Source organism: Cenococcum geophilum (genome assembly GCF_001692895.1).
Source record: "Cenococcum geophilum 1.58 unplaced genomic scaffold K441scaffold_2, whole genome shotgun sequence".
Taxonomy (NCBI): Eukaryota; Fungi; Ascomycota; class Dothideomycetes; order Gloniales; family Gloniaceae; genus Cenococcum; species Cenococcum geophilum.
The window spans coordinates 1,235,627-1,253,301 of NW_027137560.1; the positions used below are offsets into that span (position 1 = coordinate 1,235,627).

General features: G+C 52.2%; 5 protein-coding genes across 5 annotated transcripts; 3 read left to right on the plus strand and 2 right to left on the minus strand.

Annotated features, from left to right (window-relative positions):
- Positions 1–785: 785 nt before the first annotated feature.
- Positions 786–7,968, minus strand: K441DRAFT_651008 (uncharacterized protein). Its single transcript, XM_067647129.1, has 6 exons — positions 7,823–7,968; positions 7,601–7,693; positions 3,557–7,329; positions 3,158–3,388; positions 1,206–3,107; positions 786–1,084 (listed from the first exon to the last, which is right to left on the minus strand). Exons 1-6 carry the CDS (start codon positions 7,935–7,937, stop codon positions 971–973), a joined length of 6,228 nt encoding a protein of 2,075 aa, XP_067509706.1. The 5' UTR covers positions 7,938–7,968; the 3' UTR covers positions 786–970.
- Positions 7,969–8,971: 1,003 nt separating this feature from the next.
- K441DRAFT_95970 (EF-hand) lies at positions 8,972–10,059 on the plus strand. The gene is made up of 2 exons (XM_067654563.1): positions 8,972–9,325; positions 9,413–10,059. Exons 1-2 carry the CDS (start codon positions 9,059–9,061, stop codon positions 9,878–9,880), a joined length of 735 nt encoding a protein of 244 aa, XP_067509707.1. The 5' UTR covers positions 8,972–9,058; the 3' UTR covers positions 9,881–10,059.
- A 178-nt stretch (positions 10,060–10,237) lies between these two features.
- On the minus strand, positions 10,238–11,867 carry K441DRAFT_534019 (NADH-ubiquinone oxidoreductase; the record flags this gene model as incomplete). The annotated part of the gene is made up of 3 exons (XM_067642313.1): positions 10,238–11,395; positions 11,446–11,517; positions 11,577–11,867. 3 exons carry the CDS (start codon positions 11,865–11,867, stop codon positions 10,238–10,240), a joined length of 1,521 nt encoding a protein of 506 aa, XP_067509708.1.
- An 810-nt stretch (positions 11,868–12,677) lies between these two features.
- K441DRAFT_96004 (uncharacterized protein) lies at positions 12,678–14,365 on the plus strand. Its single transcript, XM_067654564.1, has 2 exons — positions 12,678–14,049; positions 14,194–14,365. The coding sequence occupies exons 1-2, from the start codon at positions 12,879–12,881 to the stop codon at positions 14,310–14,312; spliced, it is 1,290 nt and encodes a 429-aa protein (XP_067509709.1). The 5' UTR covers positions 12,678–12,878; the 3' UTR covers positions 14,313–14,365.
- A 1,182-nt stretch (positions 14,366–15,547) lies between these two features.
- K441DRAFT_96200 (uncharacterized protein) lies at positions 15,548–16,352 on the plus strand. Its single transcript, XM_067654565.1, has one exon. The coding sequence runs from the start codon at positions 15,779–15,781 to the stop codon at positions 16,256–16,258; it is 480 nt and encodes a 159-aa protein (XP_067509710.1). The 5' UTR covers positions 15,548–15,778; the 3' UTR covers positions 16,259–16,352.
- The last annotated feature ends 1,323 nt before the right edge of the window (positions 16,353–17,675 follow it).

Consider the following 17,675-nt stretch of genomic DNA (forward strand, 5'->3'; position numbering starts at 1 on the left):
TGGTTGCTAAAGGAAGCCCGTCCTGGAGCCGAATTCCAATGGAATTCAGCTCCTGTTTGTGCGTATCTTAGTATTGTATAAAAACATTGGGACACCCAGGGCGTCCACTAAGACGCGGGCTAAGGAAGTTTTCGTATCATGTATAGTAGCTAGAAAAGCGGAGCATAGGATTAAGGGATAGGGATAGACGGAAGCGGGGAAGTTTAGAGAGGTTGGAGTAAGATTTAAGGCACTAAATACTGCCTAGTAGCTTAGTAGACTTTTAGCTACATACGAACAAGCTATAAGTGATTTTATTAGATAGCTAAATGCAGAGCGAAGAACTAGCAGGCGGAATTTATTACCTAGGTAATATTTAACGTAGGTAACCGGGGTTTTGACCGATCCCTGGGTTATGACCGCGCTAGCCTTCTTATAGCTAGCTTATTGCCTAAAGAAGCATACTGCTGCTCCAGGAGTAAACAATCGACTTTTTCAGCTACTTTTAAGACCACAGCACCAAAGGCATCCCCCAACTAGCATATCTTGTATATTTCAAACTAACCAATATTACCAATTGCTAGCCCTGGAACCTCCTCAGCATTCTCGGTTTTGCTCCAAAAACTAACCAATCCCACGTCCACTAGAACTTTACATGCTCGTCATCTTATGGTAGTGGTAGTGGCAAAGTAGCAACACCAACCTGCAAGAAAAGGAATTTCTACAAGGGATCTTACGTCTCGACACGATTAAGCATCATCGGTAGTATATCTAATTGTGTATTACCCTAGCTATGTTCCTATACGAGCTTCTGCATCCTCATCATCCTTCCCCTTTTCCACTATCTCCGAACACAATTGCACCGCGCTCCCTTCGCACCCTCAAAGCCCCAAATATACGTATCTTACAAGCCACCCTACTCTCCCTGTTATTCCCCCAAGCTTCTCCTTCCGCGGAAAAGCATAATGCTATCACAACAACTCGACTCGACTCACCGCGCAGCCGCCAGCACAGCACGATAATACCCGACGCTCAACTCGCGCGTATGCCTGAGCCAGCGATCCTCCGTAAGCGGCAGCCTGAGGACCTTCGCGCGTTCCGCACTCTACAGAAAAGTTAGCAAACTCTTCCTTACCTAACAGCCACCACAACCACCAGAACCACCATAAAAATAGGGAAAGGGGGAGGAGAAAAAAAAGAAAGAAAAAACAATAGGGAAAACTCACATCCTTCTCCCACCCTCCCTCCACCCTCGCCACCACCCCCGCAATCTCCCCCAACGCCACCCTCTCCTCGAGCCCCCTTCCCTCAAGCCCCCCGCGCGCCACGCTCGCCAGCGCGCGCCCCAACCGCTTCACCAGCACCGCCATCTCGCGCCTCACCGCCGCGTCGCCCTCCACACCCGCACCCGCGCCTCCATTCTCCAGATCAAGCAGGTGCATGAAATCCAAATAAATCCCACCGCCAGCCGCCCATCCCTCAACCTCGCTCGCGGCCCTCCCACCACCACCGTGCCCAGTCCCCGACGTACCAACAGACGCGGCATCCGAGATCGCGATATCGACGTCCGTGTCCCCACCGCCACCATCATCAACCCGACTCCCCGCGGGCCTCTCAAAACCCCCTAGCAGCTCCCTCAACGCGTCGTACTCGCGCGCGGCCACCACCGCCGCCGGCGCCACGGCGCGACACAGCACGTCGTGCGCGGCCGCGACGTCGCCCGCCTCGAGCAGGTGCGCGCACTCGCCCGCGCGGTCGCCCCGCGCGCGCGCCTGCAGCGCCTTCGCGGCGTGGAGCCAGGGCGGCGGGACGCTGAGGTCGGTCGTCAGGGCGCGGAAGAGCGGGTCCGTGGGCGCGGTGTCGAAGGCCGGTGCGAAGAGGGCGAGGAGCGCGCGCGCGTGGTGGGAGCGCGCGGGCGCGGTGGAGAGGTGCGTGTAGGCGTACAGCGCGGTGGGCCAGTGCTGGGGCGTGTGCAGCGTGCTGGCGTAGGTGAGGGTGAGGGCGTCGGCGAGGGCGGCGAGCGGGTCTGCGGCGCCCAAGGGCGAGCTGGCTGCGGCTGAGGACGTTGAGGTTGTGAAAGAGGATGAGAGCGCCGCGCCGCTACTACTACTGCGGGCCGTCGGGAGGTGCACGCGGCGCTCGTCGTCGGCGTCAGCTTCGCGCGCTCGCAGCAGATGCAGCAGCTGGAAGGACAGTCGCGCGTTCAGCGGGTTCCCCGACGTGTTTTGCGGCGCGAGGATGTCTTCCACGTTCGCGGGCACCTGTAGCCGCTGCGCGGCGTACAGCTTGAGGAGCCCCCAGAGCAGATCCTCGCGCGTTCCCGGCGCCGGGTCGTCCCAGCCCATGTTGACATTGCGCTCGACGAACCAGGGCGCCGGCTTGACTAACTCGCGACCTTCGCGGAGATCGTCCGCGAATTGCGCCACAGCCATATGGATGGGCTCGTCCGTTAGCGTGCCATACCACAGTCGCAGCCCGAAAGCTCGCCGCCAGTCCAGCCCGAAGCGCGATGCGATCTGGAAATCTGCTGCTTTGTTCTCGCGGCCGTCGCCGAGCTTGCCTTCGCACTTGCCACAGTTTCCGGCGAGAAGCTCGTAGATGGCGCGGATAGAGTCGTCCATTTCCGAGAGGACGTCCAGATGACGCCATTCGTCGATCTGGGCTGCCATGTCTTGCCGCATTGCAACGTCACCTCCTATCTGGGAAACCATTGTCGCGAGACGTAAGTTCCTGCTGCCAAGTAATGTCTGGCATGCGTCGACGATATTGTGGGCACTGAGGTAGGCAACCGCTTTGTCTTCCGGTGACTTCGTTTTCTGCACTTGCTTCTCTGCATCGTCAAACACTAGAGACTCCCAGAACTCAGAAAGCTTGTCTTTGCGGTAGCGTTCTTTGTGCTCTTCGTAGTGCTCACGCGGGACATCGCTCGGAAAGTTGTAGAAATCGTCGAAGAGGATAGAGGCGAGTTCCCAGACCTGCTGCTCGTGCACACCTTCTGGAGTGTCGATGGCTACGCGTTTGGCAAACTCTTCAAAGTCAAAGTCGGCTTCAACTGTAGCAGTCGGCACGCCATCCTGTAATTGTATTTTGGTGTGTTCCTTCTGTGGGTGAAGTGTATCTGGCGTAGCCTAAAATTTATCAGTACGAATGCTCGTTGGCAAAATTGATCACTGCTCACATCAACAGGCGTCACAAGTTTGGCGAATCTGATGTCCTTATGCTCAGAGACGATGGAACCCTTCAGGCTCCGCAGGATACCATCATCCATGGAAGGAACGTTGCCTGAGGTAGCGTAGGCAAGTATTCCGTCGGCGCTCCATCTCGGCTTATTAGATTGGTGGAAACTCCTATCCATCGGATCCATGTATTGGAGGTCGTCGACGGTCTTCGGTTTCTTCGCATAAGGCAACTAGAGGACACAATATACTCAGCAAATCTGTTCTTAATCATTCTGTGCTACATACATGCGTGGGCATCTATAAACCCGGCCGACAATCTGTTCGTTGAGAGAACCGTAGGTACGCCTGCCGCCCGCCCAAAAACCGATGCAAGTAAATCAAGGATGGTGGAATCAAACCTCGAAGCCCCTTCCTGCTCCCTTTTTAGACTGAGCCACGCTTTTTCTGCCTGTGTCTTGACCAAACAAAGAATTCATCAAGTCTATGCTCGTAGCGAAAGGTTTGCCGTTATTAATGGATTGTGACATTTTTGGAACATTTTCGTCTCGCTCTTTCAGAACCGTGCCTTGAGTCTCTCTAAGTGCCTGTCGATCCTGCTTCTTCGGACTGACTGTGCGCTGGAGTTGGTCGGCCCAATCCTCTTCAAATATCAATTTTCCCTTTCCTGGCGTTCCCATGATTGAACAAAGGGGTTGACTAGCCTTTAAAATAGACTTTGGTTTCACCGATTCGTTGAACCGGTTAGTCTCCTTGGCGGATGGTTGCTCCATGGTTTGAATCGGTGCAGAAAAGGAACCCGCCATGTCCTGTTCTTTGATCGATTCTGATTCACTCTCCTCGGACATGTCTTCATCTTCGGCATGATCACCATTGAGTGAACCCACGGAGCGCTCCTCTAAAAAAGATTGCGTAGTGTTGATACTATCGTCCGCTTCGTCTTCATCATAAACTGGCTCGTCACCAAACCCTCCCGGCAGATGAGCTCGCTTCCCCTTCTTGAACTCGAAAGTATCATCCGGGCTTGATTGCGTGGGACTGAGCATCGAGTCGTTATCCTGAGTAACTCCAGAAATTTGGCCGGTGCGCGTGCCTGGGGCGCGAGTTCCTGGGGTGCGAACCCGTGGTGTTGGAGTGTCAGGAGGCGCACTTAGCATGCTGTCTTCCATTAAGCTATCATCAGCATCTTCTTGCCCCTCGTAATCCAGTCCATATGTAGTATAATGCTGTACTGCGAACTTCCATGTGCCTGTGCTAGGTTCGTATGCGATGAATTCGGTGTCAGTAACCCGCTTCAGACGCTCAATGTGCTTATCAAATCGGAATCCACGCTTCTCATGAACTGGCAAACGTCCAGCACGAGAACGAGGCCAGGAGTTCTCCAGCGTAATGATAGAAGGGACATTCAAGCCTTTGCCTCGTGGTGGCTTTGGAACTGGAGTGTCTGAACCGTATGCTGTGGCGCTACGGACAGTGAGGCTGACAATTCCATCCATGATCCTATCGATGGGAATATTGGAGAGATCGACATCAGGTTGGAACTCAATCTTTCCAACGCCTTCGCGGCCGACTGCGAATCTAGATACTTTCTTAAGTTGTTGAGGAGTCATGTTCCGCAATTCTTCGAGGGATGGACGCATCCAGTATTCCCCAGGAACCTGGTCGGTCTGAGTTGAACGGGCTTTCTCCCGAGCGGCAGCGGCAGACTGTGCAGCTGTTGATGGACCAGATGGAGAACCATCTTCAGGAACAACAGCAAGTTCTTTGCCTGTAACTTGCTCCATCTCCGGCCGACTAGGAGCGCCATTGGCTTTGGAGCTGTTGGCAGAAGACCTAGAGGACGAGCGTGAAGACCTTTCATCTGGCTGAGGAGAGGACTCCTCAGTCTCGGTACGAACCAAGGCAGTGCTGGTTGAGCCGTTTGCTGTTGTGCCATTAGTGATACCGTTGGTCTCCGTACCACCAGTGGTGCTTGGATCAAAGCTGACGCTCTTCCTCGTCGAGGTTGGGCTAGCAGCCTCGGCGTCATTTCCGAAAAGAGGTGCCCGAGCAGTAATAGAACGATTGACATTAAGACGCTTCAAGTTCCCAGAAGCAGCAAAAGAGCGGCCATTGTTTGAAAAGGCGCCAGGAGCGAGGATGCTGTCTTCAGGTGTCCAGCCTTGCCGTAGGTTGCTGGTAGAGAAACTCTTTCCGAGCGATCGTCCTAGGCTCCCCCCACCCAGTAGACTGGATGAGAAGCCACCCGGGCTAGCATTGCTGACAGCGCTGCCAGGGGTTCCATACGTCGAGTAGGAGAATCCATATCCAGGTCGCTTCTGTGGTGTAATCAGGCGAGAAGAAGCAGCCGGATTGATCTTGTGCTGTGGTAAGATGGCGTTCTTCTTGACCTTCTGGCTACTTGAGAGAGGAGTAGCGAGCGGACCGGGACTGGGATTTGGCGTACCGAGGTTGGCGAATAATGCGTCGTTGCCGTATGGGTTGTTATTCAATGAAGTTGTAAGTGACGCCGTTGATTGGGTGGGGGCAAATAGACTATTATTCATCTGTGGCTGCTGGGGTTGCTGTTGTTGCAGTGAGCCGCCGAACAAGGAGCCGCCTTGGGTCGCATTATTCGTAGTGTTTTGTCCTAGTGAACCGAAAAGCCCGCTTCCAGTGCCGGTGTTGGATGTGGTGGAAGTGCCGAACAGTGGCTTCTGCTGCTGCTGTTGATTCTGCTGACCAAAGAGGCCAGGTCCTTGGTTCTGTTGCTGATTCTGGTTGGCATTCAGATTGCCGAACAAGCTGCCGCCAGTGTTTGTGCTTTGAGCGGTATTGCCAAACAGGCTGGTGCCAGCCGTGGCAGGTTTCTGGCCAAAGAGACCACCGCCTTGTTGCTGAGTGTTAGTATTCCCAAATAGTCCAGTAGACTGCTGGGGTTGGTTGTTTTGCTGACCGAATAAAGAGGACCCTGTGTTAGCAACCCCTGCATTGCCAAACAACGAAGGCTTCTGCTGTTGCTGCTGGTTATTATTGCCAAACCCGCCGAAAAGACTTCCCCCCTGAGTCTGATTCTGCGTTTGTTGGTTCTGTCCGAAACTGCCTCCAAACGGATTGGACTGTGTGTTTTGTTGTTGGTTGTTGCCGAACGTTGAGGTAGTCGATGTGGCGTTGTTTCCGAACAACCCTCCTCCAGTAGAGGTGTTATTCTGTTGTCCAAAGCCTGTGGTCCCTGTAGTACCGAAGCCACCAGTTGTGTTAGTGTTTCCAAATCCTCCGAATGCAGGTTTGTTCTGAGTCTGGTTCTGCTGACCGAAGAGACCACCGCCGGTGTTGCTGGCACCGAATCCGGTAGACCCGGAACCGAACCCAGTATTGCCGGTGGTGCTACCAAAGAGACCGCCACTAGGTTGGCTGGAAGTAGCAGGTGCGCCGAAAAGACCACCTGTAGCAGGTTTCTGACCAAACAATCCTGTCGACCCTGTTGAACCACCTCCAAAGCCGGTGTTGGTGTTGCTTGCACCAAATCCGGTGTTGGTATTCGAACTACCGAAAAGGCCACTTCCAGTCGTGGTAGTAGTGTTCGACCCGAACCCAGTGTTTGTATTTGGATTGGTATTGGTGGAGCCAAATCCTCCAAAACCGGTACTCTGCCCAAAGGCCCCTGCTTGGCCATTTTGATTACCATATCGCCTACCTTGGTTGTAGTCGGCCAGCCTCAACTCTTCCAAAGAGTAGTTCGTGAAAGGTGGTTGGAAGGTGATGGTCTGATAGAGCGATTGCGAGCTTGCATCTTTCTCAGTAAAGGGTTGAAATGGTGTGCTGGCCGTGCCATTATTCGGCTGTGGCTGGTTGTTAGAGCCAAAGGGAGAGTTTGAAGACCCAAATCCTGGTGCGGTGGTGGTGTTTGAGCCAAACCCAGTCCCAGTACTAGTCCCAGCACCGCTGCCGAAAAGACCAGTTGTGCCAGTGGCAGAAGCGCCAAATGTTGGCTTGTTCTGTGCTCCGAAAAGTCCCCCTCCAGTGTTGCCGCTTCCAAAGCCAGTCGGTGTGTTGTTGGCTGTAGTACCGAAGCCTCCGAATCCTGTAGACCCAGCCGTTGATGTACCACTGCCGAAAAGCCCACCACCGGAGGTAGTTGTTGATCCAAATGGTTTCGCGCCGAAACCAGTGTTTGTATTGGAGCTACCGAAGCCTAGATTTGAGTTAGAGGTTAGCAACGACTCCGAGCATGAAGACGACAGGCGTGAACCAGAATCCAAGGTCGCAAGCACGCGAAGTGTCGAAAGATAACGATGACATAATTAGTGGGCAGAAAAAATCTTCCAAGCTTGGGTCATGCTGAAGCGATAGATATCTGGTAAATTGCGCAGATACCCCGATCCACCGCGAAGGCCCAGGAAGAGTCCGACGAAATGGCGAAACAGAAGGATATAGCTGGTGTCTTGCTCAAAGCATCGACGTACCTCCAGATCCGAAGCCACCGCCTGTATTTCCAAATAAGCCGCCACCTGAGGTGGTGTTCGACGAGCCAAAGCCACCTGTGTTTGACCCAAAGCCTGGATGTCACGGAATGTCGAGTTAACGCCGCTGCTCCGAATCGCCCGATGGCGCTCATCGTCCAGAACGGATTGTTGACCGTGACGCCAGAACAGAATTGTCATATAGAAAGAAATAAGCCGACTTACCTCCAGTATTGGTGTTGCTTGACCCGAATCCGAAACCGGTACCCTGCTGCTGCTGCTGCTGCGGTGGCTGGTTGTTGTTGGAGCCAAAGCCGCCGAAGCCGCCAAAACCAGACATTTTGGCGACTTGCTATGGCAGGGTGGGTTGGTGAGTAGGTCTAGAGGAGTTTGTCCGCAGAAGATTGTCGATTAGGAAGTTATGAGAGGTGGGAGGTGGATGGTGGGAAAAAAAAGCGTTTTGAAGATTCGCGACACAACGCGCCAAGAGTTGCGCTGGGAATCGAGGAAGAGAAACGCTGTAAGCGCAGCGTCACTAACAATGGCAGAAGTAGAGAAGAATGAGAGCTCGATTCGCCGATAGAGCGACGGGAACGAGGAATTAAATAGCCGTCATGAAGGAGGGAAAGAGAGACGGAGCTGGGCTGCGAAGGAATAGGATGAGTTGGTAGAGCAGAGGAGGCGAGCTTTAGATTTGGGGGGTGAATTCACGTCACGTGGATCAGCTGGTCGACCCTTCGTTGTCTAAGCCACGGGATAAACTGCCCTACAAACCAATTATTAAGCTTTCTGTCCGTAGGTGCAATCAACGCAGCCAATGCAGCCAGCCAGTTGAAGGGCTCTCAGCTTTATCCCACTGCTGTGCTGGCTGCCTGCCGGCTGCCTGCCCTACTTTTCTTTCTGCCTGTTGCTGCCTGCCGAAAAACACACGGAAAGAGTCTCTGAGCCTCAACCAGAGTGGTTCGACTGCAACTCATGAAACACTTTAACCCTTGGCAGATCTTCTAGGCCTTGTCTACGTTCCAAAAAGCTTCGTCTTTACGCGAAATATGCCAGGCTACCATCAGGCACTCGTCCCCATCAAGGCTTGTGGCGGATTTTGTGGTCTTTAGTATGAATTTCAGGTGATGAGTCGGACTATAATGAATTACAGCCGTCTAGCTCCGCGTAAAGAGTCACGCTGTGCTGAAAGTTGTGCGCACAGTTCGAAGGCGCAGCAAAATCCTGTTCCCCCTCCCTCTGGTAGCAAAAGCTGGGAATATCAATTCCGTCCGCTTCCGTCCTAGCCGCGAAACGAAACGGCTCTAGACGAGCGCCAAGATTCACGAGAATCGCGATCACCCAGAAACGCGTTCTCACACCAGGCCAGGATTCGGAAACCAGCGTATCTTGACCACTTTTCCGGCCCTCAACATCTATCCAGCGAGCACCCCCTTCCACAACAGGCGCTCTCCCCACTCAATGGCCACCTCTTCCAATCACCCGACTTTCCCTTCCCGACCCTACACCGGTCTCGGTCGCGCTGGCGCATCCACTTCCGCACAGCAGAACACGTTTAACACGCCCGCCGGCTTCGGCAGCGCCGCGACAACGACGCAACAGCACCGCGAGGCGCAGCGGATAGAGCGCGAGCGAGCCGACCGCGCTGAGCGGGAACGCACGGAGCGGGCGGGGCAAAACCAGCTCGCGGAGCTGAGTGAAGAGCAGCGGGAAGAGATCAACGAAGCCGTAAGAGCTCCCTATCCTACTATCCCTCCCGCCAATTTCGCCTGCCCACCCGGAAACCTCGACAGCAATCCTAACTAACTCATCCAGTTTGCCCTCTTCGACCTCGACAAAGACGGCCACATCGACTACCACGAGCTCAAAGTCGCCATGAAAGCGCTCGGCTTCGATCTCCCAAAGCAAGAAATCCTCTCAATCCTGCAAACCCACGGCGTGCCATCCCCGACCTCCCCCCCGAACAACTCCAAAACGAAGTCATCTCAACCTCAGTCCGCGTTCCCGACGCCGCCGCGCCTCTTGCTGCCGTTGCAGGCCTTCCAGACGCTCATGGCGAGCCGCATCCTCGCGCGCGATCCAACAGAGGAAATTCTGCGGGCATTTGACCTGTTTGATGAGGGCGGGAAGGGCAAGATTTCGCTGCAAGATTTGAGGCGCGTGGCTAGAGAGTTAGGGGAGGGTTTGCAGGAGGAGGAGCTAGTGGCTATGATTGAAGAGTTTGACATGGATGGGGATGGAGCGATTAGTAAGGAGGAGTTCGTTGCCATCTGTTTGGGATAAGCATGCTGCCTTCTATTAGTATGAATTTGGTTATTGCATTTGGAAAGGGGTTTTTGGTGTACCACTTGGCGGCATTTAGGCCTGGAGCTGTTGAACGGTTCTCTGGTAATGGCGTTACGGGAAAGGTGGATGCAAGATTGATTTCCACGTTCAAGGTGCATTTGGGCGGAGTCTGGGATGGAGGGCATTTTCGCAAGCACCTTGATTCCCTAATCACGTATTTCAAAGTACTCATTATTGGCGGATGAGCAATTCCAAAAAGAAGTCTTTTCACTGAGATAACTATGCACAATTCAGCGACCAGACTTAGAATCACAAAAGAAACACAAGTCATTGTACATTATTCTTGTCCTTCAACTACTGTCCCGGCGCAATTAGTAGTCCCTTCTTAGCCGCATCATGATCCCAGCCTCCCGCCAATGCCTCACCACCGGTCTTCTGCGCATGGTCCCTCACTCGTGCCTCCAGCTCTGGCCTAAAATGTCTGATCAGACCCTGCAAAGGCCAAGCAAAAGCCTCGCCCAGCGCGCAGATAGTATGCCCCTCAACCTGCTTAGTCAACTCCTGTAACATGTCGATCTCACGTTCCCTTGCCATGCCCTTCTCAAAACGCTGCATGATCTGGTGCGTCCACTTCGAGCCCTCTCGGCAGGGTGTGCACTGACCGCATGATTCGTGGTGGTAGAACTTAGCGAGGCGGGTAATGGCGCGGACGACGTCGGTTGACTTGTCCATGACGATGACGGCGGCAGTTCCAAGACCAGACTGGGAATCCTTAAGCGCGTCGAAATCCATGAGCTGGTCGTTGCAGATGTGAGCAGGCAGGATTGGGGTGGAGCTGCCACCTGGAATGACGGCTTTTAAGTTATCCCAACCGCCGCGCACACCACCACAGTGCTTGTCGATTAACTCACGGAGAGGAATGCTCATTTCTTCTTCGACAGTGCAGGGGTTGTTGACATGACCTGAAATGCAGAAGAGCTTAGTTCCCGAATTGCGCTCGCGACCAAAGGAGCTGAACCAGCTACCACCTCGTCGGCAGATGGTAGGGGCGACAGCGACGGTTTCAACGTTGGCGACTGTCGAGGGGCATCCAAAGAGACCGACAGCGGCAGGGAACGGGGGCTTAAGGCGTGGTTTGCCCGGCTTGCCTTCCAGAGATTCGATGAGAGAGGTTTCCTCGCCACAGACATATGCACCCATACCACGGTGGATGTAGATATCAAAGTCGTATCCCGACCCGCAAGCATTTTTACCGATAAGACCAGCTTGGTATGCTTCCTGGATCGCGCGTTGAAGGACCGTAGCTTCTTGGTAGAATTCTCCTCGAATATAGATGTATGCAGCGGTACAGTTCATGGCGCGACCGGCGACGAGGCAGCCTTCAACGAGCTTGTGTGGGTCTTTACGCATGATTTCGCGGTCTTTGCAGGTGCCAGGCTCGCCCTCATCAGCATTGACGACCAGATAGCGGGGTTTGGTATCCTTATCCCAGTCCTTGAAGTTCATGAATGACTATTATTGTCAGTCTGCATCAAATTGAAGCTTTCTCGGGAATATCTTACCCATTTCAGTCCTGAGGGAAACCCAGCACCACCTCTACCTCGGAGGCCGGAAGCTTTGATCTCAGAAATAATCTAAATCGTATTATCAGCAAAATTTCAGTTTCCCGCATCTTTAAAATTTGAAGACGAACCCAATCATGGCCCTTCAGTAGAATTTCCTTAGTCTTATACCAATCGCCATACTTCATGGCACTCTTCAAGTCCGCTCCATGGTGTTCGTAAAGGTTCTGGAATATCCTATCCCGATCCTTCAGCCCTCCATATGTCCTCTTCGGTGCACCCTCTTGGACGGTAGCGAATGTCCTGTTTTGCGGTAATGAGGATGTGGCGGTAGAGAGACGTGATACTGCAGTGGCGGACGGAAGGACGCGGTGAGAGACAGCGCACAGCGATTGAGGCGAGGGAGCATGCCTTGGGAGCATGGTGACCAAGACGCCTCGTGATTCTGTAGGAATTGATGCCTGTCTGGCTTCCTTGCGAGCGTAATCGAGGTTGGTGTGGCGGCTGAACGTCTCGATGGTGTTTCGGGATGGCGATGGAAAGAGCTTGGCGGCAAATGTGATTCGCTGGCTATCAACTTCAACCCGAGTCCACTCCATCATTAACACCCAGGATATCAACAGTCAACTCGAAAATATCCGTAAGAGCATCAAAAACATAGAACATTATTGGCATGACCTGAAGCCTGAGAAACTAATATCAACGTTAATCTATCATGGTAATTGTTCCAGGCCTGGCTTCACTCCCTCAAATCTACTCTCATCTCGTCACATCAATTCACCAAATTCTTCAACTTGAAAATCTCAGACTTATTTTCTGGCGAATCCGCTGTTGCAATTTCCAGGGGTATTTTACTTTTGCAACCTCCACCAATTCATTCCCCACACGTTCCCACACATCTACGCTAGCAACGGTGCATCTTCCTTTCAATTCTCGCAGTCCTCAACGGAAGCCCTCCATTCATGACCTCATCAAAATCCGAAATTGTCTCTCCTTAAAGCACACTACCTCCTTGCCCCTCCGCTACTAACATTTGGATTTCCACGAGCCCTCTGCAATAATCAGAACGGCCCCACCCGCTTTTCCTAACCAGGTCTCATCTTCTCTTCTCATCTGTCCCACTCTCTTTAGTGGATGCTCGTGCAGCATCCCAGATTCTTCCTATCAAGCATTCCTTAAATCACTTTCTACCTGTATTATCATTGAAATAATTCCGTCGACTTTCCATATATTTTCATGTGAGTATTCACACCATTGCTGAAACTTTGGGTTATCCGTTCATGAGCCCTCCTTAGAATCGCTATGGGTCATGTCTATTAAACTGCAGAACCTTCAATGAAGAAAGGCCACTGAAGGGGGTTGTCTCTTCAAAAAGCTCGTTTGCGCATGAACGTACCCAACTATCTAAAGTCACTAACAAATCTAACCACAACATGTGTAGTAATTCTAAGGATTTTAATTTTGCAAGACTTGAGGACAAGATGCCAAAAACCTCCCCGACACCTCGTCCAAAGCCTGCGCTTCTACCTCCCGTACGCCCAATGATGTGGGACGGCAAGGTTGAGCGTGCCATCTGGCGTCCCGGCGACGGAAACGGAGATCCCAACGTAGAACTTTTCGAAAAATCACAGTACCTTGGGAGGGGGCACCCGACCTGGAAGCTATTTGCAGGGGATGTTCCCGAAGACATCACCATTGGCGAAAACGAGCCTCCCCGATATGTCTACCTTGATGACAAAGCCGCCTACGCAATATTGAATTCCAGCGCATATACCAACCGTGAGAAACAGTTATATTGGGGCATGGACTACAACAATTCGGGGCGCATGAAGCGAGGAAGGCCGAACCGAGGCCGCCCAGCATACAAGGACGACAATCAAACAACTTTTGCCAGTGCCACTCAACCAGGCAGATTCCCGGACTATGTCTTCACTGGGGAGACTGCAGAATCGCGAGCACCTACAACACGTAAGAAAAAGACGAAGGCGGAAGCAACGGCAGATCTGATCAAGCAGTACGTCGAAAAGCAGCAGGCTCTCGGGTTACCAGTCGAACTTCCATCCGGACTTGGAGACGCTCTGGAATCCGAGGGACACGGGTCGCCATCCAACTCCACCGATGACACTGCACCGCCGAACACCACCATGGGCGATGTTGGATCCGCCACCCTGCGAGCCAAATTAGTTGTAGTAGACAAGTCAGCAGATTCGCTCTCCGAATCCTCAAAGCGCCCACAAAGGGATTCTAACACTGCAGAGGCTCATTCGGACCCTCCAAACGATGCTCGAAAGCGTCAAAGGATGAGTCATGTGGTAACATCAGTGCACAGCCGAATCGAAGCTTTCAAGACAGAGCTTGATTCTCTCTACAAGGAACTGAACGATGCTGAGGGCGACATGGAAAGATTCAATGAAGACATGAGGCTCCGCCGCAAAGGCTTAGCCGGGAAGCTGAAAGCCCAGGGTAGTATTATCCACAGAGCTAACGACTACCGCATCCAGGTCTGGGAGCGTCAGGCCGAGCTCATGGCTCGTATATCGGGAAAGGGAAAGATTATTCGCTCACTAGAGCAGTTTAGGGAAGTTATCAACGGAGAAGCAACCGGTTAGTTTGTAAAGCTTTCAATCAAAAAGCTTGGAAAGGCTCTCGAGGATGTTGGAATCAAAAACACTACACATTCAGCGTGTACAAGCAACTCGTAGATGCCTTTTCTAGTAATAAATATCATTAGCTAACTACAGGATGTAGGAAAGCAAAATCGAGAGACGAAGCGCTTTGTGCTGAACTTCGATTTCGCGAATCACATACGTAGTCAATCGGAAGACCCAGCTGAGCAGATGCCGCATGAACCTATGGAGGCTACCTGACGAACCTGCTACTCGGGGCTCAGCTACGTAGGTCCTGACCATCTCCAGCCACTGGAGCTGGCGCTAATTCAGACTTTGCATACGAATGTCAACGGAGTTTAGATCGTCAGGAAATTTGCATGAAGGGGCGAGGTCTTAAGTTTGAGTTGAAGGAGTGTGTTGATCGGAACAACGAAGCTGTGGGAGGAGCAGTAATTGGTGGCTGTTCGAAAGGTTCTGAATGTCTCCAACACCTTATGACTATACCCAACAACAATCCTATCCTACAACGACTTGTTCCAGAGCTCCCTTTGTCTTCTATCCCCTCGCGTATATTCCCTTCCTTTCTCACTACAATAATCAACCTGACTACCTCCCCCATTTCACTACTCTTCTCTTCCTTAATTTCAAGGTGCGGATTGCCCGCGGTTTTGATGAATTCTCTGAACCTCTCAGCTACCCAGGTACTTGCGTAGACAGCCCAAGAATCACTTTGCATTGCGTGTAGATGGCTCTAGACGTTTGGCTCTCTGGGCTTTACAACTTCACAATTCGATAGATAGGAATTGAATCACATCAACGGCTTTCCTACTAAGACTTTCTATATGACCATTTCCACTCTGCCGGTGTTTTCACACACTTCACCTTCACTAAATATAGTGAGATGAAAGGGAGCTTCAACAAGTTCGTAAAAAACAACCCCAATTCCTTTAGAGTTGCTGAAGCTATCTACATACCCCGTAATTTTGGAGTCTTTCCTTAAAATTGGTCTATGAGTACATACGGCCTGAGCCTAATCATTTTTCGTGGGTTGGAGATCCTAAAATCCGGAGGCCCCGGAATCAATGGAGATTGTATAATTTCAAAAACTTTGAAATAATATACGCAGAGCCTCACAAACACAAATTTTGAAGCATTGATCTCAGAGCAATCCGGTGGCATATTCCATTATCTACCGTACGTGGCTACCTACACTAAAAGTCTCCATGAGTCCACATCGTCCAGTTCCAGTTGTGTCCTGTAACCTGCATCCGCTAAAACATTTCCTTTATGCTATGCCAATATTCTCCTCTCCCACCAGAGTTCAACACACTGCAATCCCCTCCTATCCTCAATTACTCCTCACCAAAGCCCTCGCTCCCCTACAATAAACCAGTCCTACTCACTCCTCCTCATCCGCCGGATTCGAAAGCGTCACAATCCTCACCGTCATCGCTGCATCCGGCGCCTCCTCCCTCAAATACCTCCCGACCGCATAACCAGGATAGTCCTCGGTATTCAGCACAAAATCCCTCGCCGCGCCCGGCGCCAAAAACCTCCTCCCCTCAAACCCCAACCAATTCCCCTCTTGTGTTACCACGACGTGAAGAACCGGCAAATTGAACGACGCCCGACACGCCGCAACCAGCGTATCCAGCACGGGGCGAAAGTCGAACAGGACAACGTCCCGGTCATAGCGGGTGCAGACGGCGCAGCAGCAGACGCAGATGGTAGCGGCGCCGGAGGTCGGCGAGGCCCGGGGGGGGCGGGGGGGGCGTCGAAGCGCTAGTAGGGCGGCCGAAGGAGCCGAGGATGTCGGTCGTGCCGCGCAGCTGCATGCGCGTCTGCGACGTCAGCCAAGCCAGCTCGAGCCGCTGGCAGGCGGCGGGGATGGCATTGATGCGGAGCGAGGCGCCGTGCGCGAAGGGCCGGCTGAGGAACTCGGCGTCCCAGGCTCGTGTGATGGGCTGGAGGGAGAGGACGGCGTGGGAGATGGGAATGGGGATTGGGTCTTTTGGTTTGAGGGAGGCTTGGAACTCTGGGGAGAGGCTGGCGTAGATGAGGAGGTGGTAGATATAGTTTCTGATCTCTCCGGGAGGTCGAAGAAGGTTTTCTTGGGAGGATTAGGAAAGCCCGATGTAGGTGGTAATATTTTAGAGTTGAGCTTACCTTTTGGGGAGGCGCGTTCTTCTTCCTCGAGTCTTTGACGTGTCGACGATGTCTAGCTGCTCGAGACTTTACTATTATATCATTACACGATTATGCAGTCTTGGAGCTGTGTCGTGATAACATGGAGGCTTCTTTAGAGGATTTGACCACAGTATTAGATTATTGTTAGCACTCTCAGTGTTGAGCGTAAAGGAGAGATTCAGGAGGGAGGAAGTGCTGCGATCAGTCAAGAATAATGTAATAGAGGCATAGGACTTAGTAGCCAAGCAAATATTGACGTGGAGCGGCCAGAGCCTGAAGTCTCTACGCTGCAAAACCTAATAAGAAGAGAAATTGAGTGTTGATATGACAAAGGACAATCCTGTAGATTCTCTGAGGCGAGCAAAGCGCAGCAAGAGTGACGTTGAGAGTCTGCAGTGGCGGCACGTTGATGACGGGATTCCGAGGCGGTCATGCTCCAGCCATATTTCTTGTCTAGAAAATGTGAATGGCTAGGGACACTAGGGCAGCAGAGGCGGTGACGTTAAAAGGAGGGAGCGGAATTTGCCAAAAGAAGAAGCGAAGATATACTGATGTCCAAACGGTCCCCGTTACTTGTACCTGTATCAATATACAACTTCAGATCTGATTAGCACGAAACCATTCCAGACCTCGCGAGGCCACCAACCTTGCCGTCTCTGAGGACGGTCGACCTACCATCTATCTCTCTGCTTCTTAACGAAGACTTAACACACGTTGCAGTGAGGTTGCAGCGGCGCGCACGATGTTCTTCCCTCTTTTCCTTCTGCTAGCTTTGCCGGATGGATTCCTGGGTCCCAAGTAAACCGGGACAGATGGGGATTGGAATCAGCAAGGGCAAGACCATGGTTGCAATTTTTCTGGAGCATGCAAGGATATTACAAGCAATGTTAGTGGAAAGATATCGTTTCAATCGTGCAAGAGTTACCGTAGTGGCTCAGCCGATACAGTGATAATCGCAGACAGAAAAGCTGGGGGCAATTCAGATGGGTCTTTATGCATGACCGCCTGAGTAGTGTATGAGACTCGAGAAATTAGTTGAGGTACTCTCATTGTATAGATTAGCTGGTTTCGTCCTCGATGCAGGAGAATTCTGAATGGGAGGTTTGAGGCGATGACCGGAACACGACTATAAGGATTTAATGTGTAGAGCCACCATCTGAAATAAAGCCCCAGGACCTAGACATTTGGGAGGTAGAGAATATCCTTGGATGGGTGATGATAAATAGCAGACTTTTGGTGGTGCTGTAGGTGGTACATGTATGTCCGTGATGGACCTTGCGAATGTGTACAACACCAATTGTGGAGAATTTTTTCTTGGCAAGCTCGAAAATCGCGTGATTATCAGGTCAGGATGAAGAAGGCGTGATTTCGAAAGCCCCTCAAACATGTATAAGAAGACCATGAAGCTGGGCTGCCCCTTGGAGTGTATGCTTA